The following is a 24,435-nucleotide window of genomic DNA, read 5'->3' on the forward strand; positions in this document are numbered from 1 at the left end:
AAAAATATTTTTTTTTGTGTGGTTATATTATCAATATTATATCGAGATCTCGAAACATATCTTGTTTTGATCTCCGTCTTTCGCGGAAAAGTTGTTAATGTTAGAATTAAAATAATTATCGATTAGGTTGTATGTATAGTTACTCTAGCTAGACTAGGGTTTCCAATGACTTATTATATTAAAACAGCAAAATTCAAAACCCTCCGCCGACGAGGCGACCTTGATTTATTCAAACAACTGTTCTATATTGGTCTCTATGGAGTTAGAGACATAAATAAACGACCCCCAAATCTGGCTTTACACATATTTACAAAACACCTATGCTTCGCTTATCAATATTGTATTATCTCTTCCACAGCGGTAGTCAACAACATACGAGTACTCACACTTCTCGTATTTACTACAATTGAGTGCCCGCTGTAATCTCAATTACTTTATGAGCAATTGAACGCTAATTATTCAATTAATACGAAGTGTCAGCTTATCAGCGCATAAATTTACACATTGAATGATTTATAAATATTTTATGAATGCACTTGAGGTGCATTAATTTTCAGATTTTGATAAGAAGGTATGCGAATCGGAAGGAACAGTTATGCACAGATGAGTTTTAAGTGAATTCGTGAATTGAATAGAAAAGTGATGAGATAAGGCATTGGTATGCTATGCGAATTTAGTCAACTAACTCTCGATATGGTCACCATTTTTGGGTTTTTGATGAAAGAAGTCTCCATAATACCACATCAGGAAACTAGGAACAGCTCAAAATGGAGACTTCTTCGCGAGAATACACATGAAAAAGTTGTAATAGGTGCCTTTGTTCGATAGAGAGCCTGTCTGGTCTTATTAACTCAACCTTTAAAATTTCCAAATCCGATCTTCCTTTCAAATTTCTTTGTACCAAGCCCGTTAATCTACGTTATTGCTTGGAAACTTGTATTGAATGAAAGTCTTTATTCGAAGGTGTTCAGAAAAATTCGTTATTAACGGTAATAAAAAGTTGACAACTACGATTTGATAGATATTATCAAGCTTTTCAAAAACTTATTGCGACATGCCATAAAATATTTTGTACTGAAGAAATCTTTATTTTTGAAATACTTCCGACCTATCGAACTCAACTCCTTTAAATCAATATCATTAAAAAGACTTAATTGTCTTGAAATTCTTTCCTTTCTTTCAACCACAACTGTAGTATTCGACACCTCAAGTGGTTCGAGAGATTAGCATAACCTCTAATCATACCAACTAAAAAACTATTCAAAATTTATATGCAAATTTCATTTGCAAACACTTCCGTTTCTTTCTTTCTCCAACACTCAGACAGCTTTTCTTCAACATCGACAATTATTTAGGTCTGAGCTATCAAAATTTAATAGTCGTTGCACATGCGCAATCGACAATTATACAAGCGCATGAGCAATTTTATGCATAAAACCTGCAAATTTGTTTGCCTCTACAGAATAATGGTGAAACCAGTATCTTGACGAAGGATAAGCCATTAAAACTGGTTTCATATAATATCTAATACCGGTTAAAATAGTGAAAGAAATACTAGCAATTAGTTAATGTATTTTAGAAGATTTCAATTGAAGTTGTTTTACAATTATACAAAATGTTTCTAAAAGAACACGGCTGAGAGAATAATATCTAATGGATCTGATAATCACACTGAAATGCTAAAAAATTGAGAGTTAAATTTTGTCATTAACTAAGCCAGTTTTGAACTTTGGAAAACGAAAACGAAAGTGATCATCACTGAAAGAACTTTACATCCGAGCATTCAAGAATTAAACCTTTCATATACCATACCAATTGCAGTATTGTCGATATTTCTCGATAAACAAAATTTTATACACTCATTCACTTTATATGGCATGATATTGAATCAAGAGTTTAAGGATCTCAACAGATCCTGCTGAGTGACTGCTCAGAGCGTATCAAAAGAGTCGAATTGTTTTTGCGGGTGAGAATATGAAAGTGAGAAAGAGCGAAGAAGTAAGAAAATACGGCCTTATCGGAGGAAGACGATATGTAGTTCGTTTCCCAAACAACTCAAATCGAATTAAGTGTAATCTCGCTTATCTTTCGAACCACAACCACAGAAATTCCAAAATATTTTTGTGGTTGAAAATAAGCCCATTATACAAAGGAATTATCAATAATGCCTTGGGTTTTGTAATCTTATTCGAAGAACAATTGTGTAAGAACACAAAGCCAGTGTCAATGGTTGGTAGTCTACAGATGTGATAAAAGGTAAAGGCAATATTTTAAATTGTTATGGGATAAAATGAAGGTCAAGTATTACTCAGAAGTTAGAGAGTAGTACAAAAGGAAAACAATGTAAATAGAAACAGTAAAAGATACCTGTAAACATTGTTTTGAAGAGCCTTTATGTAATAACAGCAAAAAGTGTGTGAAAAAGAGGGATCAGTAGATTGCATTCTTTGAAGACGATTTTATTTACATAGGTCTACTTAAAAATATTTATTTTTAAACTAATTTAACTTCTTCTTTATCAGCCCTAAATATATTAATATAATTCCACATTCCAACTCATTCGTATGTAAATAAGAAGATTAGCAGACAGCAACGCAATGTTGTTATGTATGCAGATTCGTATGTTTTTAGCTGCCCAAATTCACCTTGAACTCAAATGAACTTTCTTTTGAGCAACTGTGGCGAAGCCCTGTAGTAAATTAAGCTCGATATTATACAGTGGAATCTGAGTGATACTTAGAAGTTTGTAGAACTACTATAGTTCGTAAGAATGGTACTTTTTAATTGTTGCTATTTAATGTTAGAATACTTAACTTTCAATAATCAGTCAATTCGATATCCAAATTGAATACCTCGGTACTAATACTCGTAATCCTGACTAGTGATGTAGAGAGCTTTTTCCTTAAAACGCTCTTTCTCTCTATTTTAATAGAATTAAAGCAATGCAATACCGTCAATTTTGAAGCTGTTCAAGTATTGGCTAGTATTAGCTTTATTAAGCTTAAAAGTTCTTCTTATTTAATGATTTTCTATGAGCTCAAGAGCTTAAAAGCTCATGAAAGCTAGTAGCGAACAAGTTTTGGTTTTTAAGGAGTAAAAGACTAATCTTATCATAATCATTTCATCTCTTAACTGCTTCTAATTTTTGCATATTTTTAAGTGATATGCTTACTGAGGGATTTTTATTGAGTTCAAAAGCTTAAGACTCATGAAAACTAGTAGCGATCAATTTTTAGCCTTTCAGCAGTATAAGACTAATTTTATCATAATAATTTCATCTCTTAAATGCTTTAAATTTTTGCATATTTTTTAATCATATTCTTATTTAACAATTTTCCGTGAGTTCAAGCGCTTAAAAGCTCATGAAAGCTGCCAAGGATCAATTTTAAGCTTCTAAGGGATAAAATACTAAACTTTTCATATTCATTTCATTTCTTTAATACTTCTAAAGCTCATGAAAAAAGCTTAAAAGCTTAAAAGCTCATGAAAACTAGTAGCGATCAATTTTAACCTTTCAGGAGTATACGAATTTTATCATAATAATTTCATCTCTTAAATCTCTTAATTTTTGCATATTTTTAATTAATATACTTATTTAACGATTTTAAACGAGTTCAAAAGCTTAAAAGCTCATGAAAGCTGGCAAGGGGCAATTTTCAGCTTCTCAAAGTTAAAATAGTAAGCTCAACATATTCATTTCTTCTTTCTTTCATTATTCATATAATCTTTCTAACGATTTCCAGTGAGTTCCAGAGCTTAAAAGCTCATGAAAGCTTCTCAGTGGTATCAGACTTATCTTAACATATACATTTCTTCTATGTAATACTTCAAATTATTACTGTACGACGACATTTTTGCAAATTAGAATAAATATAAATATAATTTTTCAAATTATTACACAAAAGCTAAAAAAGCTAATTTATGTACTATTTAATTAACAAAAGAAATTTTAAGTTATAAAATTCCACAAAATATATTAACAATAAGATACAGCATTAGCTTTTGTTGCACAATTAAGGACACTTAAGGTAATTGTTGTTCTGCTCAAGAAGAATACAACTAAATGCTTTTTTAGAAAATGCAAAATTTTATCTTCAAATGCACGCAAATCAACAACAAATTATACACAACAAAAGCGCAAAATATAATCAAATTACAAATAATAGCAAAATACAATTTTGTTATTATGATTTTTTTTTTTACAAAAAAGACTCTAAATCTGTTCACACAAGCTTATAAATGATTAAGCTTGCAGCAGCCACTGTGGGTGGGGAAGTGTTACTGAACAAATAGTAGCAATCATGTGACAAAAAAATAATAATTTCAAATGTGTATAATATCACATAAGGCTTTATTTAGGAGGGGTTGTTCTGGCAAAAAGTTTATAATTTGCATTTTTTTTTTTGGACGAATCATGCGTTTGCAGTGCGTAAGAGATATCACATGAGCGGCTTGATAGGTCTATGGCATTTTATATATATACCACGATTATTACCTACAAATTCATCCAGTTATCCTTTGATGATTTGACGTTGTGGACGCTTAGTTCTTTTGCAGTTTTCGATCAACATACAAAGAGTTTTCATCTTTCTAACCTATAAATAGAGGCCTCAAGAGCATATCTCAACCAATCAAAAGTTTCTCAAAAAATCCATTAGCTGTTCGTTGGTAGTTTAACATTTTTAAGACCCGCTATTTGTTAAATAAAATCCAAATCTGACTATTATATAATTTAATTTGATTTATTATATTGAAATAGCTTAAGTTGACTTAAGAAATTGAGTATACTTTGACTTACTCTGACCAACATCTTCGATACTCGATGTTTTGTTTTATTGTATATTATAACTTAGGAAATGAAGCTGTAGAACGTGTCCAAATAGAGTTGAATGATGTTCCTAGACTTTGTATAGAAAGCCAAAATGCAATTTTACCTTAATTTAAATCGAATTAATATCCTTTTCGCACAGTCAAATTAATTAAATACATTCAGATTATTATTGAGAAACCAGTTTTTGGCCTTCACACTGCCGACTACTCGATTAACGATCAGCTGTTATACATTTTTATACTCTCGCAACAAAGTTGCTAGAGAGTATTATAGTTTTGTTCACATAACGGTTGTTTGTAACACCCAAAACTAAACGAGTTAGATATAGGGTTATATATACCAAAGTGATCAGGGTGAAGAGTGGAGTTCAAATCCGAATGTCTGTCTGTCCGTCCGTCTGTGCAAGCTGTAACTTGAGTAAAAATTAAGATATCTTGATGAAACTTGGCACACTTATTTCTTGGTACTATAGGAAGGTTGCTTTCGAAAATGAGCAAAATCGGACCACTGCCACGCCCACAAAATGGCGAAAACCGAAAACACTTAAAGTGCCATAACTAAGCCATAAATAAAGCTATGGAAATAAAATTTGGTATGAAGGATCGCACTATGAAGGGGCATATTTGGATGTAATTTTTTAGGGAAAGTGGGCGTGGCCCCGCCCCCTACTAGGTTTTTTGTACACATCTCGCAAACCAATAGAGCTATATAAACCAAACTTTCCGCGGTCGTTTTTTTCAGCAAAAATTAAAGAAATCGGATCATAACCACGCCCACCTCCCATACAAAAGTTAGGTTGAAAATTACAAAAAGTGGGTTAACTCACTAATGAAAAACGTCAGAAACACTAAATTTCACATAAGAAATGGCAGATAAAAGCTGCACTCAGCTTTTTTACAAAATGGAAAATGGGCGTGGCGTCGCCCACTTATGGGTCAAAAACCATATCTCAAGAACTACACGACCGATTTTAATGAAACTTGGTTTGTAATAGTTTCCTTACATCCCAATGATATGTTGTGAAAATAGGCCAAATCGCTTCACAACCACGCCTACTTTCTATATACCAGAACTTTGAAGACTATCTGAATCGTTTACTTTACAATATATAAAGTAAGCACTAGTGAAGATATCGGTGCAGAACTTTGCACAAATACTATGTTTATAGTATGGCAGCCCCATTCTAAAAATCGCCGAAATCGGACCATAGGCTTTTAAGGCCCCATATATCGAATACGAGGACCTCGGTGCTTCTAACCTAATATTATGGTTTCCAACTTTCAATGGACTTTATACAATATATATGACGAATATGTGGGTCAAATTGTGTATTATATGATATAAATAAAGTTAAATAAATAAATTGCGAGAGTATAAATTTTCGGTTATACCCGAACTTAGCCGAACTAGAAGGTAAATCGAACTAAATTAGCGCTTTAATCGATCAAAGGCTGGTTAATTGATCAATTTACTCCTGTGCGAAAAGCCAGTAATCTACTTTAACTTATCCCATTCAGTACTTATTTGAGAGACATTGGAAGTAGAAATCGTCGCAAATGGAACGAAAAAAATCGTTTAAGGTGGGTTTGAAATTGGTCCTTTGTTGTTACACCCCAGAAAGCCCTCGGAAAACTGCTTTATATATAAAATATTGTGCTCTTATTGAACTAAACATCGCATTGTGCCTACTAAAGATCTTATATCCTAAATGTTTAAAAATTGGCCAGTCCGTCGATATCTAGTCTAAAGACCTTTTTCGGAGAGCTGATATGGGACTAATATTGTAATATCATCATCAGGCCTGAAAGCAAATATTTGGAGATTCTTTTTTAGAGACTTTTTCCAAGCCAACAGGCGTTACGGGGTAATCGTGCCACCCTCCTCTTATTGTTATTGTTGTTGTTGTCTTCATTTCACATGTGCATTGTTTGTGTAATCTTTAGCAACAAATGTATATACAGTAGCATCATTTACTATTTTCTGTACTCTCATTGTTGTTATCAGCGCTGCGGAACATTGTTTTTGCTATTTTTTCGTTTTCATTTTCACATTTGTGTTTTTTTTATTTTTTCTATATTTTATTGATGTTTTTTTTTTTTGTATTTTTTTGCAGTTGCTGCTAATAATATTATCAACTGGCTGGCTTTTATTGTGCCACACAATTGTGTCAGTGTGTTGTCCATTTGTGTTGCATTTGTTGTTGCCACACGAATGTATTTGCACGTCTGGATGGCATAGTGGTGTGATAATTTAATCATCAACCTTATTGTTTCCATTTACTTTAATCAGCGCCGACTAAACGAGATTTTTATGCATGAAGTGAGGTATGTATATATGCTGCTATATATGTATGTATTAATTTTTATAGTATTTCTAGTAAAATATTATCATTGAGATTCAGCCGAAACTAGTTTGAACAAACTGTTTCAGCTAAATTAAATTTTTTGTATAATTTTCAAGTAATTTTGACTCTAAACCTCGAGATTACGTTTTACTGATAACATGAAGTGGTGTTCAATATGTGCAAGTCCATTAGATAGGGAATCCTCAACAGTTTTCTGAAGCATTTTGTATAAAACCCACTTCAAATAAAGTTAAAAAAAAAAATTAAAAAACATATTTCTTCTCAAGACTCCTAATACCTACCCTCACATAAACCACTCTGAAAGGAAATTTACAAATGAGACACTGGTTTGTACAACAAATTTTGTTTCCACAGAGATTTCCATACAAAAGCTCATCATCTTAATTGGGTAATAACAGACAAAATCTTAAGTCGCCTACACAAAAAACTACACAATTTTTGTGATACTATGCCGAAAATGCCAATTTAATGGCTTGCGCTGATTAGCTCCAATGTCTACTCATGTATGTATGTATGTATATATGAAGCAGCCTTTTCATATGAAAGAGTAGCAGATAATAATACAAATTGAGTGAATAATAAGTAATAAAAATCCAAGAGCGCAAAAAGACTTGGACGGAAACAGAAAAAAGAATAGAAAATATATGAACGAGGGCAGTTGAATAGTATGTGATATTTTTTGCAGAAAAGTTTGTTAATTACATAAAATTTTTCTATATTTTGATTTATATTACTCTACTGAAATCAAGTTTCCTGTTTATTAAGCAATTTAGGTTAAATATTATCAAATTGAGGTCAATTAAATATACAGGTGTCAAAATTTTTTTTGTTTAATTTATATTTAACGTAGAACCAATCGAGTAATAGTTTAAATACTTAATGAACTCAATTAAGCATATAATTAACTCAATTAAACACATAATTATCTTAATTCAACATTTAAGTACCTCCTTTAAGCACTCGAGTGACTCAATTAAATCTATAATTCTCTCAATTGAAATAAATATTTGAATATAATATTAAATTAAAATTAATAAACTCAATTAACACCATAATTGACGCAACACTAGTTTTTTCAATTTATCATATATCTCCCTTAAACACTTGGTTGACTCAATTAAACCATTTATTGTCTCAATTGAAATGAATATGTGAATATAAGTGTGACATTAAACTTAATTAAATCAATTAATCCCAAATTTGACTCAATTAAACACTTTATTTTCTTAATTTATCATTTAAGTGTCTCCATTATGCACTTGAGTGACTCAATTAAACCAATAATTGTCTCCATTGGAAAAAATATGTCAATTTACTTTAAAATTAAACTAAATAAACTCAATTAATTCCCTAATTGACTCCATTAAATACTTAAATTTAGTAATTTAACATTTAATTATCTAAGCACTTGATTTTCACTATCTTCATTAAGCATCAATTACTAGATTTTTAGACTACTGTCTAAATATTATGAATTCATTTCTCATCCACGGTTAAAAAGGATTTATGAAAAAATTTATATACAATCTAAAGCAAAAATCTGAAGTTGTGATACTTAATAAAGGTTAATATTATGTGAAATATTTATATTTATACAAACACTCATTTGAATATTCACACACGTATGATATTAAGCGCTGTTTGCTAAAATGTTGCAAATGGTGGAAGTGATCCATCACATTTTTATGGTTAGCCGTCGCACTCAAATTAACACACAACTTATTTAGAAATGGGCACAGTTCCAGTGAAATAAACAAACATCCACTTTAATAGGCTGCATATGTGTTGTTGTTGAACTGATTAAATCCAAATTGTAATGGGTAGGGCTTTAGCTTTATACCTTTTCAAATTGGTCACAATTGTCTGAATTTCTTTATATCAAAATACTTGAAGCTTCTTTGCTTTGAGGCAAGCTTAAAAATATTCAAAATTTCCAACTGGATTGAGTTCAACTGTTCTAAAATGAACTGATAAATGTTTAAAGATATTCTTTGATCATATCGAGCGAAATGGCGTTGAATATTTGACTAACATTTGAAAGAATGAGGGTAAGAAAGTATTCATCATTTTGATGGTTTTTCACTTTTTCGAGAGCTCACTGTAATTATTTCCAAACTTTGCATCATCCTTAAATACTTTATAACCAATTCCGCTTTAATGTCATTGCACCATCCATTTATTTTTTATAAATTTTCATTAAATAAATTAACCGGAAGAGCTTCAACGTTTCAACACTAATAACATTACAAATATCTAAGTTATATTTTTAAACTGAAACCACAACACTTCACAACATAACCGCACATTCGGTTTCAATTTCACTATCATTATTTTCAAATTCTCTCATAACTCTGGATTACACAATATCAGTTGATTAAAAAATATTTTATGTTTTCAAACCGCACAATATTAACCAAAAACTTTACGCGACCGCACACGGGGAGGTATGAAAAAGAACTGAAAGTGATTTGAAAAAATGCAATCCAAGCCATACAGGAATAGTCGAAAATAAAAAAAATCAGAAGAAGAAGCAGAAAAGGAAGGGGTAAATGAATGATTGTTGGACAAGTGTCCACGAAATTCATGTAAATTACAGTGTGGCACATGCCAACTGGACAGATTTAGGCCGAAGTGTTAGACAGGCTTGACACAATGGTGTCTAATATTTGGATGGATGAAAATTAAAATTCCTTCCACTTAAGGGAGTAAAAGACCTACCTCTGAATGAAGTTGTATGTTCTGCTTTCGTTTTTCTAATGAGATAAAGTAATTTACACTTTGGAGAACATGGCTAGCTCTACAGTTCTTAAGGAGCCCAGACAATCTTCTTAGAGGTTTCGTGTGTACTTCGAGCGTGTAGGCACTAACTATAATGATACATACATTCGATGAATGCTTAGTAATTTAAAGACCACCATTTTAACTTTTGATCCTTATCGTAATTGAGCTCAATTAAACACTTAATTTTCTTAATTCAACATTTAAGTACTCACCTAAACCTATAATTGTCTCAACTGAAATAAATACGTGAAAATAGTATTAAATTAAACTTAATTAACTCCATAAATGACTTCATTAAACACTTCATTTTCTCAATTTAACATTTAATTGTCTCCATTAAGCTCTTGGTGACTCCATTAAGTACTTGACTATCTCAATTCAAATAAATATGTGAAGATACGATTAAATTAAACTCAATTAACTCCAAAATTGACTCCATTAAACACTTAATTTTCTCAATTCAACATTTAATTATCTCCATTAAGCACTTGAGGGACTTAATGAAACATATAATTGTCTCAGTTGAAATAAATACGTGAAAATACTATTCAATTTAACTTAATAAACTCAATTAACTCCATAATTGACTTCATTAAACACTTAATTTTCTCAATTTAACATTTAATTATCTCCATTAAGCTCTTGAATGAATCAATTAAGCACTTTACCGACTTAATTCAAATAAATATGTGAATAAGCTATAAAATTAAACTTAATAAACTCAACTAAGACCATAATTGACTTCATTAACCACTTAATTCTCAATTTAACATTTAATTATCTTCATTAAACCAATAAAACGTAGTGATAGAGATAGTTTTAGGATGAATAAATCCCTTCTGTACGTTGGAAACCTGAAAAGAACCTTCGAAATGACGAAGTAACCACACCATTTACAAGGACTATGTCTAAGTCTCGAGGATGACAATCGAAATAATAAAGAAAATGAAGGAGTACCGACCATTTCCAATAGTAATTTGTGGATTTATGATTTCGAAGAATCTTCGCTGTTTTTTTTATAAGTGTCATAAAAGTTGGTTCCAGGACGGCAACTTGATCCAACCTCTCAAACAGAGCTGCAATTGCAAATTTTCTCATTCTTAGGTAAGGAACGCTGAACTTTGGTTCGCTTAGGCAGTTTGCCACGCACCAACCCACCGCGTTACATGGCACCCCAAGCGCTTGGACGCACAACAAGTGTAAATGAATCACCAAATATTTAACATATTAAATAAATGGAAATAGTAAGTGTCGAAATAAAATAATCATGAAAAGAGCGCACACACCCACACTCACACAGCTACACTCATCGTTTCTATAGAATAATGAGCGTTACTTAGTAGCACAGATGCAAATGCCGTGCAATGATGAAAACAAAAGTGCGCACTCGTTTTCTATTAGAACAAACAGGAGCATAGCAGATGGGAAGGCTCATTTAGAGGAGTGGGGTGGTGGTGATGATGGCATAGACAACCCCAATCTAGCTTTGTACGGAACAAAAAACTCTTACAAATCTACATTTCGACGAATGTGAGCTTTTTTTTGTTATTTGTTGTTTTTGTATGTTGTTGTTGTACTGCTCCTGCTGTTGTTGGGGGTGTGTAATAACAACAACAAACATGAGGAAACCAAATTGTACATATGTATAAGTGTCTATACATATGCATTACCATATGTTGGCGGTCAATGCTTTCTCTGTAGTGGCCATTCAACAATTCTCAAGTGTTGTGTTTTGTTTGCTTTCTTCTTTCTTTGTTTTTGTTTATATATAGCATTCACTTACATACATATATACTATATCATTGACCTTCAACCATTTGTTGTGTTCATGCGGCGCTTTATGGTGTCACCGTCTAGCACGTGCTGCAATGACGCATTCGTTTGACTTGAATATCTGCATTTGTGTTTACCGCTGCACTGTGCAGTTTGCAGCCAACGAAGGTACAGTGGTTCAAAATGGGGTTTCTGTAAGCACAAAATTAAGGAAAACTTAAAATATTTACCATTGCAGAATGACTAATGAGTGATCTTCAAATTCTATTCTCGGAAATTAATTGGATTTTTATTGGACCAAGATTTGTCAGGAAAACATAATGGAAATAAAATCCGCCAAAATATATATCCGCAGTCGCAGACCGGACCGTCAAAGATTTCTGAAGTTCATTTCCGGAACCGACTTGGATATATATCCTGCCAAGATTACTCAATTCGCTAGCATTCCGCTAAATTATTTGGATTTCCACAGATTTCCGAATTAGGAAAACGAATTGGAGATAAATCTAAAATATCTGAAGCTTCAGACCATAGTATGAGTGAGTTTCCGAATTCCACTCCCGAAAAGGACTTCGACCAAAGTTCATCAACTCAGTAACATTCTGCTAAATTATTTGGTATTCCCAAAATTTCCGAATAAAACCTCTTGTCTTCAATTTTAATAAGTCCATGTCTTGCATAAATATTTTAAAAGTCTGAGACCAGCTTAAGATGTCTGCCTGTTCCTCGCAAATTACAGGCAATTGAAAATACGACGCACCCCTGCAGTCACCTACTGGAAGCCGAGCCGCATCCGAGAGACAACAAGAGTACCTTTCTGAAATTCGCCTACGACATACAGGACTTCGGATGCTATAGACTTTCGACAAGCACTGAACACGCAATTCACAGAGGAGCAATTAACACATTCATCGACTCCCTCCCAGTGAATGGCGGACTTGGAGATAAAACACCGGCCATCGCAGACACTGAGCTCGAGTTGTCTCGCATGACCCTCATTTCCTACTTATCCAGACTAGACTCTGACATACTCAACATATGTCCTGCATGCAAAGAGTCCCCGCATGTTACTGCCATTCTCTCTACATGTTCCCTCAATCCCACTCATCTAATACCCCTTTCCCTCTAGCCTTGCCCTATCGAAAAATATCGTTTCCGGGGCCTCTCGTTAGATGGCTTTGTTCTTTGGACGTTTCTAAACTCCACTCCTAACTTCTTTTTTCCTAGTAACAGCCAGCATCTTCAAAACGTGGAGCTAAAGTAGTTCTTGCTAAATATTTTACCGAAATCATTAAAGAGCTCGTAAAGCTCGATACGAAAATTATAAAACTTACAAAACGTATTAACGAGGTTTATTGTTCTTGATGAAGGGAGCAAGTAAATAAAGTAATGTCTTCGTTGCCTTCTTACGATGTCTAGGAAACATATGTTTCGACGGATGGAGATTGGGTTCGTGATTCCACATATCTTGAAATTTCTTAATAGGTTGTTGGAACTTCTACTACTTATATGTTTTTAGGTCAAATTCATAAGAAAATATATTCAATGAACAATTATAGTAATGTCGGTGGAAGGTAGCGTCAGAGACTACAAAAGTAGGCAAGTAGTGTGATAGTACAGAGCTTAAACTTAATCTTAACTGATCCAATTGTTAATTGAGCTATTTAGCTCATGGGTTCTCTAGCCCTTGCATGAACCTCAATGACTTTGAACCGAAAATTAATTAAGTTGTTGTTGTTGTCGTAAAAAAATCTCCTTACAATTTTAGAACTGTTGTTAGGGTGGCAGTCCGTGCCTGGATATAAAATCAAATACATTCTGTCGCAACAGTTGGTGTTGTTGTGGCGGCCTATTAATCCACTAATGATTGGACTTCCATGAGTTAAGAGCCAGCACCATAGGCTCATTTCATTGCAATAGTACCTGTCATAAAGACAAGCTTTTAATTTTTTGACTTTTAATAGTCCTTTCACACAGAAGCTAATTGATCAATTAACCAATCAATCAAATAATTAAAGCAAAAACAAAAATGTTATCGAGTAGCCGGCAGTGTGAAACTGGTTTCTTTATCAAAATTTTAATTGATCAATTAATTTACCTGTGTGAAAAGCTTATAAAATAAGTCAATTTAGCAAATAATAATAACATTTTCTGGTTCGATATAATTTACTTTCATTAATATATTGATTTAAATATCTGATTGACTTAAATTCAGTGCAAACATTTACATCAAATTACAATATCTATCAACTAGAGTGTGTTACATATACATTTACATATGTATACATACAGCGACTGTTGATAAAGTGGAGTATGCGATATGCGTTTCTGTTTTTTAAATTTTAAATTCTGTTCTATGTCAATACGCTAGAGCGGCATACAAATTTCACAGATTAAGAATAATAAAAATTTTTTTGTTTAAACAATATTTCATTAAAAAATACAAAGTTACATGCTATTATTTTCAAACAAACATTGCTAATACACTTGTATATATGTATATATATATATATATTATAGTATCATAAAAAAGCTTATATATTCAACTAAAAATTTGAAACATTTTACAAATATACGCTATATTTATATGTCTACATAAATGTATGTATGTATGTGCTTAACAAATAATGGATAAGCACACAACATGCTACATTATAACCGACGCGCACCTTATGCTGCTGCTGCTGGTTGTACAACAGTTAGCTAACAAAACTAGTCGCCCAACTGTGGTATATTGAAGATTTTCGCACGGCGATCTTCAGATACTGTCAATAATATATTTTCATGTGGATTGTAACAGATTTCATAGATTTCCGCCATATGACCCTCGAGTGTAAACTTGCGTGCACCAGAACGCGCATCAAAACCGATAACATTACCATTCATAGTTGCGGCGATGAGCGTATGCTCACTGAGCCACTTGAGTCTGATGGATAAAATGACAAAATATTAACGAGAAAACACATGCATATCAACAACTAGTTGCATACCTTGTTATGCCACCTTGAAATTTATCGGATTCATCACCTTCCATAAACGTGTGATCGCATAATGTGCGTAGACCGTATTTGGTGTAGTCCCAAATGGCAATTTGTCCCTGCAGTGTGCCACTAGCGACGATTTTCAAATCATTATTTGGCGGAAAGGCAATGCATTCCACCGAACCATCAGCTTCCACAGCGCCGACAGGGCCATTATTTGTGCAGAACACGATTTTACCTGGAAATAAAACAGAAATTATTAAATATTTGTAAGCATTTGCATATTTAATAAACCACGCACCGTCCAACGCGCCCGACGCATACAGTGGCGATTCTTTATCGCACGCCACTGACAGTATGACCGATTGTTGTGCCATTGGATTTTGTGCATCCACTTCCATTACGACAGTGCAGCTCTTCAGATCCCACAATTTCACCACGCCATTTGTGTAGCCCACAAATAGTTTTTTACCATCACCCGTTAATTCACCAACACCACAACGCACACCCTCGCCAGGCAATATCTTGCAATCGCCCGATGGTATGCGCCATACATAGACTTCACCATTTTCACTACCAGCCAAAAGCACATTGGCACCGCGATGCCAACACATCCATGTCATATCGCCCATTGAGTATTCCCATACTTTGCGAAACGTTATCGGTGCGCCCGTTTCGTTTTCTTGCAATTTATGCACGAACAATTCACCGGCCATATCACCCGTCGCCAGATATGTGCCATCATAACTGAAGTAGACATCGGTCACCGTGTCTTTGTGTTCGGTAATCTCGTGCAACAATTCACAAGTGTTTATATCCCAAACGTAAGCGCGATCATCTTCACCACCCGTGGCGGCGATTGGCCGATTTGGATGCAATGAACAACCGAAAACAGCTTTTTTGTGTTTCATGAATGTCAGTATGGCATCATCACGTTCTGGTGGATGAAAAGATGCACCTTCTGGGTCTTCATCCTCTTCCGAGAGATAGCCATAACGTGCCTCCAACTCTTCCATGGTTATTTCCTCCATTTCGAGTTCGTCATCGTCAGGCGGTGCGTCCTGATCAAAATGTATTTCCTCGGCGTCATCGTCTTCTATGTCGTTAACTCGTGGTGGTGTGTTTTCACGCATTTTTGCACAAATTCGGATTTTCTATATTATCTGCAGCACAATATACTTTTTCGTATTAATAATTGGAAGGTGACACTAAAAGAAAATTAATTAATTTCGCACTAATGAGCTGCTTCAACTAAAATGTCAACACGTGTAAGCAAACAATCAGCTGTTCGGATGAGACATCTAAACTTGGCTGTGTTTCATGCGTATAATTTTTGTTTTTGCAGTAAGTGCTGCCAAGTTTCCTGTTTGAGCGGTATTTAAAGAAAACTTCAAATGCATTAAAATTAAAACAAATAAAGGCAACAAAAATAATTCACGAAATATAATTAAAAACATTTTATTAATTATTATGAAAGTCTTTTTTATAATGAAGGACATATAATTAAAATAAAATTAATAATAAATAATTAATAAAATAAAATAAAATAAAATAAAATAAAATAAAATAAAATAAAATAAAATAAAATAAAATAAAATAAAATAAAATAAAATAAAATAAAATAAAATAAAATAAAATAAAATAAAATAAAATAAAATAAAATAAAATAAAATAAAATAAAATAAAATAAAATAAAATAAAATAAAATAAAATAAAATAAAATAAAATAAAATAAAATAAAATAAAATAAAATAAAATAAAATAAAATAAAATAAAATAAAATAAAATAAAATAAAATAAAATAAAATTAAATTAAATTAAATTAAATTAAATAAAATTAAATAAAATAAAATTAAATATTCTATAGTATATTTATATATTATATTATATTGTTATAATAAAATATTCGAGTATCTCTATTTTAAATGATTAAATCATATGTTAATCGTCTTCAAATCATCTTTTTAAATTATTCATAGAAAAAATATTTATTTAAAAATCATTTTTTAAATCGATGGCAGAAAATAATTCCCTGCATTCTATGAATACTTGTATTTAACTTCTTTGTAACAAAGCAAAATTCTTAGGAAATTGCTAAGGATTTCGTAAAACTGTTAAATATGTATAGAGATCAGAAAGTGATTTTTACCTACATCGCAAGCCAAAAACGAAATCAGAAATACGTATAAAATGGGCAGTAACCAGTATTTTCTTCATCAAACAAGATATAAGCTAAATGAACACGGAAGTGTGTCTCTCGAATTAAAAAAACAAAAACCAAAAAAGGAAAAAAACTTAAAATATATTAAAATAACTAAAGAGAAGACTTTTATTTAAACTAAAAAATTAACATTATCTCCCCTTTTCACCTGAAACACCTTAAACGTTACACAGGTAGAAAGCTATTAAAGTGTGTGCATTTTGTTGTTGTATAAGCAAAAGAAGCTTATCACTGCAAGGTTGCTCCAGGTGATTAAGTAGACATTACCTGCGATAATTGACTAAAGATTAGAGCAGCGAAAATCGTATAAAAACGGCAGCAGCAAGGACTATTTTCAACAAACACTTACTAGATCCTGACATAGACAGACTAGCAAAGAAACTTCTAAGTTCACATTCTAAAATCTAAAAATTTTATTATAAATACTTGCAAAACGAACTCAACCATAGACTAATACCTTCTGCTTCAATAGAAAAATAAAAAAAATTAAAAATCATGTCTGATAATATTGATCTTTTGGACTATGAGGAAGAGGAGCTGAACGAGCCAACCATCGAGCAGGTTGCCAAAAAACCAAAGAAAGACGTGAAAGGCACTTATGTCTCCATACACAGTTCCGGTTTTCGTGATTTTCTGCTGAAACCCGAAATACTGCGTGCCATTGTGGACTGCGGTTTCGAGCATCCATCCGAGGTGCAACACGAATGCATACCACAAGCAGTGCTCGGCATGGATATTCTATGTCAGGCCAAGTCGGGTATGGGAAAGACCGCTGTCTTCGTGCTAGCGACGCTACAGCAGCTGGAACCCAAGGAGAATGTGCCCTACGTACTAGTAATGTGTCACACACGTGAGTTGGCCTTCCAGATCGGCAAAGAGTACGAACGCTTCGCCAAGTATATGGCGAATGTGAAGGTCGGTGTCTACTTTGGTGGCTTGGCCATACAAAACGATGAGAAGTCGCTCAAAGACACCATGCCACACATTATAGTCGGCACTCCAGGACGCATACTGGCTTTGATACGCAACAAGAAACTGAATTTGAAGCATCTCGAACACTTCGTGCTCGATGAATGCGATCAAATGTTGGAGGCGATTGATATGCGTCGCGATGTGCAGGAGATCTTCCGCAGCACACCACACGCCAAGCAGGTGATGATGTTCTCGGCGACGCTGAGCAAAGACATACGTCCGGTGTGTAAGAAATTCATGCAAGATCCCATGGAGGTCTATGTGGATGACGAGGCCAAGTTGACGTTGCATGGTTTGCAACAACACTACGTCAATTTGAAGGAGAACGAGAAGAATAAGAAACTCTTCGAGCTCTTGGATGTGCTCGAATTCAATCAGGTGGTTATCTTCGTGAAATCAGTGCAACGCTGCATCGCGCTCAGTCAATTGCTTACCGAGCAGAACTTCCCTGCGGTGGGCATACATCGTGGCATGTCGCAGGAGGAGCGTTTAAAACGCTATCAGGAGTTTAAGGATTTCCAAAAACGCATTCTGGTCGCCACCAATCTATTCGGACGTGGCATGGATATCGAACGTGTGAACATCGCCTTCAACTATGACATGCCGGAGAGCACGGACACCTATCTGCATCGTGTGGCGCGAGCAGGACGCTTTGGCACCAAAGGTCTGGCCATCTCCTTCGTTTCACAAGAGGCGGATACGAAAATTTTGGATGAAGTTCAGTCCAGATTTGATGTGAAAATCACAGAGATGCCAGATCAAATTGAGCTGTCCTCGTATATCGAGGGACGCTGATGTGGAGAATATAATTTAAACACTAAAATGTGTATTGGCAACCCTAGTATCAAATTAGTTTAGTTAAAAGCAAAATATATATTAAAAAAAAAAAATAAAAATAAAATTTTGTAGAAAAATAAATAAAAATTTGTTTTTTCCTCTAAACTTCACTTTCAGTCATAAAATAATAATTTATGAACAATTCTTAATGCTTGATATCTCCTATATTTCCGTTATAAATATTCCCCTCCATTCAGTTATTGACGCTGACCCCTTTTATTAGCAGCAGCTGTTTTGTTGATGGGAAATTTATGTTCAAAGCTTATTATAAATACTCTGACCCGCATTTATTATGAGGCATTATTATCAACCGATCTTCCGCCAAAAAAGTGGCCACACATACTTTACTTCAAGCCACTCGCAAACAGACACCTGTTGCATTCTGAGTCAACTCTTAACAATTCTTCATTAAGTTAATGGCCATTAAAGCAGCAATGCAGAGCATAAAGAGCAACATTAGAAAGCAAGTTATGTTTAGTAGACGCTTGGTGTGGTCGCTATGAGTTTTACTTTTTTTCCGGCAATTTATCAATGTGAGTGAGTTGAAGCACTAAGCACTTGAAGTTAATGTTGGTAATTTAATAATTTTTGAGAAAAAGTAGCCGGTGTATGTATGTAGTTTGTTAGTTATTGCATTAATAATGGTAATAGCTTAATATCATGATAAGATTAATGAGTTGTTAAAATTCTTTGATATTCAGATTTTTGTCGAGTTCGTCTTTTGTTTAATCGCATATACTCTTCAAATAGAGATAATGCATTGGTTAAAGCAACAAATATCTATGCGGAACTGTCAGTAAAACTAGAAAGACAAGCAATATTTAAAAAAAATGCAGTAATGACAATAACAACAACACTAATAACAACAAAAAATAATAAATTATATAATATCTCTTTGACTCTAATACTCAGCTGATAAGATTAAATTCTCCACTTCAACTGGTTACAGTGAATCTCCATAGATATTATCGCTCTACTACATTAAGACAGAAGAAAGACCGAGATCATTTTGAACTTTCGGTTCCAAATCATTGAATACGGACATTAAGGAAGGAACCGTTATATATTTCTTTAAAACAAAAAGTAACTTGAGACTCCAATTATTCTTTGAGCACTATATTTTTTTGAGAAGCGACAATCTTCTATAATAGTGTAAAGCTGCTAGCGTACGCCGATGATATTGATATCATCGGAAGCAACAACCGTGCCGTTAGTTCTGCATTTTCTCGTCTGGATAAGGAAGCGAAGCGAATGGGTCTGGAGGTGAATGAGGACAGACGAAATATCTCCTGTCATCAAGCAAACAGTCATCGCATTCGCGTCTTGGCTTCCACGTCACTGTTGACAGTTATAACTTCGAAGTCGTTGATAATTTCGTCTACTTGGGAACCAGTATCAACAACACCAACAATGTCAGTCTCGAAAACCAGCGCAGAATCACTCTTGCCAACAGGTGCTACTTTGGACTTAGTAAGCAATTGAAAAGTAAAGTCCTCTCTCGACGAACCAAAATCAAACTCTGCAAGTCCCACATCATTCCCTCCTACTTTATGGTGCAGAAGCTTGGACGGTGTCAACATCAGATGAGACGACACTAGGAGTTTTCGAGAGGAAAATTTTGCGCAAGATTTATGGTCCTAAGAACATTGGCAACGGCGAATACCGCACAGCATGGAACGATGAACTGTACGAGTTATACGACGACATTGACAGTGACAGTTCAGTGAATAAAAAGACAGCGGCTACGCTGGCTAGGTCATGGACGAAAATACTCTGAAAGTGTTCGATGCAGTACACGCCGGAGGAAGCCGAGGAAGGTGAAGGCCTCCACTCCGTTGGAGGGACCGGATGAAGAGCGACCTGGTTGCACTTGGGATCTCCAACTGGCGCCGAACTGCGAGGGAAAGAGAGGAGTGGCGCGCTATCATCAATTCGACTATAACCGGCTAAACGGTCAAAGTCAGACTCTCTGCAGCTGCGAATATCTACCCATACGGTTACGTAGATCCGACTATCGTGGATCCAATCACTCTGCAAAAACAGCTACCAATGTGACCCCTGAAATCATTAGACATTGAAAAAACATTTTCATAAATTTTCGAAAAATTTATAGCTTCAAACTGCACATGAACTATGGACTATGCGTCTCGAGATGAAACAAAGCTCTGCAGAAGTCTATTTTTAAGTGACCAAAGGTGCTTTTGCCAGCAAAAGAAGAAACAATCGACAGCCATATATTAACAGTTAGCAATGCTGTCAATCGGTCACACGCCGCAGCGCAACGCAACATCAACGCATTTACTGCCACAATGCACCCCAAAAAGGTGCCACGACTTTTGGCCACAACAGCAGAGCGCATGCGCACAAACAAGTGTGTGTGTGTGTGTGTATAGTGTACTAATGTAGCTGCCTGCTGGCTGTCCAACGGCCCGCCACGCACAACTGTCAAGCAATTTGGACGGCATGCGCTTGCGCAAATCAAGCAAAAACTCCAAGTCAAGAATGCTTGAAGTGTGTGTGTGTGTGCTCATGAATAAGCAAAGTACTGGCAGCATCGTCATTATCGGCCGCTTTTACGAGACACGCTCCCAACGTAAAGCGCGTTCGTGAGCGCATGCAAGTGGTTTTTTCTCAGTTTCGAAGTGGCAAGTGTGCGAAATGCGAGTGCGCTTTTTCGTATGTGTGTTCAAATGTAAATAAGTATAAAAGTAGCTGAAGCCGCCGTTAGCGCTGTGGCGACCAAAAGAAGATGCACACAGCACGGCTCGGCAACCGGTTCACATAACTGTTGTTTACGCTTTGGCCCGTTTTGGTCGATTATGCGGCGCGGCTGACTGACTGACTGGCTCACTTGAATAGTTATAGCTCACCAGCTACATAGCAGTTTCATTGTTGTTGTTGCTGCTGTTGTTCGCTTTGGCAATTGCTTTGGGACAAATTCTTTATTGTTTACTTGCCGCTATTTTAATCTGATGTTTGCTGCCATACCATCATCATTCTACTTGTTGCTATTATTGTTATTGTTGTTGTTCTTGTAATTTGTCTGCTTTCTTGTCATCTTTCTTTATTCTCCCCACTTTTTACTGTCTAACGCTACACATACGCTGGCAGTCGGGTCAATTCGCAAGTGACTTTGAAATTATTATATTTATAGTGTCTTGGTATGTGTTGTTGTTGTTGTAAGAAATGATATGAAAATGACAGCGTAGCTTTAATTATCTGCTTTAATAGCGTTAGAAGTTTGTTGTTTAAGTCTTTCGTTTTGTTCACAGTGGCAATGGCGGGCAATTGAGCTGCCTTGTAATTTATTAGAGAAAATTTGTATATTTTATGGGAGATAAATATATGAAAAAATATAAAAATTATTGCAGTGAATGGTTACAGCTAATGGTGCTCGTTTATGGCGGCAATTCGCTTGTTTGCGCTTCATAATTTTAAGTGATAAAAATATATGAGAGATTTTTATTTTATTTTTTTTTTTTATTAAAATATAATATGTGCTTTTTAAAACTGCCATTTTAGACAATTATTACAAAATTTGATTTTCCATGCATTTAATTAATGCTTTATTTATCAGTATTCCTTACAACTCCATATTCTCAGCTTAGCGTCCCTCGATATACGAGGACAGCTCAATTTGATCTGGCATCTCTGTGATTTTTACATCAAATCTGGACTGGACTTCATCCAAAATTTTCGTATCCGCCTCTTGTGAAACGAAGGAGATGGCCAGGCCTTTGGTGCCAAAACGTCCTGCGCGTGCCACACGATGCAGATAGGTGTCGGTGCTCTCCGGCATGTCATAGTTGAAGGCGATGTTCACGCGTTCGATATCCATGCCACGTCCGAATAGATTGGTGGCGACCAGAATGCGTTTTTGGAAATCCTTAAACTCCTGATAGCGTTTCAGACGCTCCTCCTGCGACATGCCACGATGTATGCCCACCGCAGGGAAGTTCTGCTCGGTCAGCAGTTGACTGAGCGCGATGCAGCGTTGCACGGATTTCACGAAGATAACCACCTGATTGAATTCGAGCACATCCAAGAGCTCGAAGAGTTTCTTATTCTTCTCATTCTCCTTCAAGTTGACGTAGTGTTGTTGCAAACCATGCAACGTCAACTTGGCCTCGTCATCCACATAGACCTCCATGGGATCTTGCATGAATTTCTTACACACCGGACGTATGTCTTTGCTCAGCGTCGCCGAGAACATCATCACCTGCTTGGCGTGTGGTGTGCTGCGGAAGATCTCCTGCACATCACGACGCATATCAATCGCTTCCAACATTTGATCGCATTCATCGAGCACAAAGTGTTTGAGATGCTTCAAATTCAGTTTCTTGTTGCGTATCAAAGCCAGTATGCGTCCTGGAGTGCCGACAATGATGTGTGGCATGGTGTCTTTGAGCGACTTCTCATCGTTTTGTATGGCCAAGCCACCAAAGTAGACACCCACCTTCACATTCGCCATATACTTGGCGAAGCGTTCGTACTCTCTGCCGATCTGGAAGGCCAACTCACGTGTGTGACACATAACCAGTACATAGGGCACATTCTCCTTGGGTTCCAGCTGCTGTAGTGTTGCTAGCACGAAGACAGCGGTCTTACCCATACCGGACTTGGCCTGACACAGTATATCCATGCCGAGCACCGCTTGTGGTATGCATTCGTGTTGCACCTCGGATGGATGCTCGAAACCGCAGTCCACAATGGCACGCAGTATTTCGGGTTTCAGCAGAAAATCACGAAAACCGGAACTGTGTATGGAGACATAAGTGCCTTTCACGTCTTTCTTTGGTTTTTTGGCAACCTGCTCGATGGTTGGCTCGTTCAGCTCATCTTCCTCGTAGTCCAAAAGATCAATATTATCAGACATGATTTTTAATTTTTTTATTTCTCTATTGAAGCAGAAGGTATTACTTGATGGTTGAGTTCGTTTTGCAAGTATTTAGAATTTTTAGATTTTAGAATGATTGTTGTTTTCGCTGCTAGTCTGTCTTCGTCAGGATCTAGTAAGTGTTTGTTGAAAAATGTCCTGTCTGCTGCCGTTTTTATACGATTTGCGCTGTTCTAACCTTTAGTAAATTTGCGCAGCTCGTGTTTGTTTAATCACCTGATGCAACCTTGCAGTGATACACTTCTTTTGTTACAACATTCTTTAATAGCTCTCTACCTGTATTGTAAGTGAAGGTGTTTCGCAACAACAAAGGGTTTTGCAATATTTCAATCCTTGCTAAATGTTTCTTTGAAGGTTAATTTGTTATGTTTTAAATTGCTGTTTGAGGCTGTAATTGAAGTATTTTTTAGAATTGTATACTGTTTTCGTGAACTAAATATAATAAAATGAATGTATGTATATATATTTTTTTCTTTTTCAAATTTTCATTTAATATTAAATCTTTTTATAATTGATAAAATATTGCTTATATTCAATTTTAAATATTTTTATTTGTTTTGGAATTTTTTTAATAAACGAAAAATGTATTTTTTTTTCACGAAACTTATTTTTCAATATATTTCTCGAGTATCTACATATGTTATTTATTTCGTAAATAGCTTCTTTGAAACGCTTTGAAAATTATTTTGTTTCGAAAACTGATGTTTTGAGGAACTGAGTTTGCGTAAGACTTTCTCTGCCAAATAACTTTTTTTTTAAATAATACTTTACTTTATT

The 24,435-nt window shown here is 34.9% G+C and overlaps 3 protein-coding genes across 4 annotated transcripts; 1 reads left to right on the forward strand and 2 right to left on the reverse strand.

The window, feature by feature from the left end:
- Positions 1–13,905: 13,905 nt before the first annotated feature.
- On the reverse strand, positions 13,906–16,026 carry LOC105209775 (angio-associated migratory cell protein). 2 transcript variants are annotated; one of them, XM_011180380.3, is made up of 3 exons: positions 15,033–16,021; positions 14,741–14,969; positions 13,906–14,676 (listed from the first exon to the last, which is right to left on the reverse strand). In XM_011180380.3, exons 1-3 carry the CDS (start codon positions 15,862–15,864, stop codon positions 14,463–14,465), a joined length of 1,275 nt encoding a protein of 424 aa, XP_011178682.1. In that variant the 5' UTR covers positions 15,865–16,021; the 3' UTR covers positions 13,906–14,462. The 2 variants fall into 2 exon arrangements, with proteins under 2 accessions (XP_011178682.1, XP_028893975.1); XM_029038142.2 differs by having other exon boundaries at positions 14,741–16,026.
- Positions 16,027–17,247: 1,221 nt separating this feature from the next.
- On the forward strand, positions 17,248–18,756 carry LOC105210822 (ATP-dependent RNA helicase WM6-like). The gene has a single exon (XM_011181979.3). The coding sequence runs from the start codon at positions 17,448–17,450 to the stop codon at positions 18,717–18,719; it is 1,272 nt and encodes a 423-aa protein (XP_011180281.2). The 5' UTR covers positions 17,248–17,447; the 3' UTR covers positions 18,720–18,756.
- A 3,403-nt stretch (positions 18,757–22,159) lies between these two features.
- On the reverse strand, positions 22,160–23,769 carry LOC105209786 (ATP-dependent RNA helicase WM6-like). The gene has a single exon (XM_011180391.2). It carries the CDS (start codon positions 23,635–23,637, stop codon positions 22,366–22,368), a length of 1,272 nt encoding a protein of 423 aa, XP_011178693.1. The 5' UTR covers positions 23,638–23,769; the 3' UTR covers positions 22,160–22,365.
- Between the last annotated feature and the right edge of the window lie 666 nt (positions 23,770–24,435).

Source organism: Zeugodacus cucurbitae, chromosome 4, assembly GCF_028554725.1.
Source record: "Zeugodacus cucurbitae isolate PBARC_wt_2022May chromosome 4, idZeuCucr1.2, whole genome shotgun sequence".
NCBI classification, from domain to species: Eukaryota; Metazoa; Arthropoda; class Insecta; order Diptera; family Tephritidae; genus Zeugodacus; species Zeugodacus cucurbitae.

Excerpts from the sequence above, each read along its gene's own strand:
- LOC105209775 (XM_029038142.2), bottom strand. The coding sequence starts at position 15,864 with ATGCGTGAAAACACACCACCACGAGTTAACGACATAGAAGACGATGAC. Across the intron at positions 14,677-14,740 it reads TTTCAAGGTGGCATAACAAG|ACTCAAGTGGCTCAGTGAGC; the intron begins GTATGCAACTAG and ends TTTATCCATCAG.
- LOC105210822 (XM_011181979.3), top strand. The coding sequence starts at position 17,448 with ATGTCTGATAATATTGATCTTTTGGACTATGAGGAAGAGGAGCTGAAC.
- LOC105209786 (XM_011180391.2), bottom strand. The coding sequence starts at position 23,637 with ATGTCTGATAATATTGATCTTTTGGACTACGAGGAAGATGAGCTGAAC.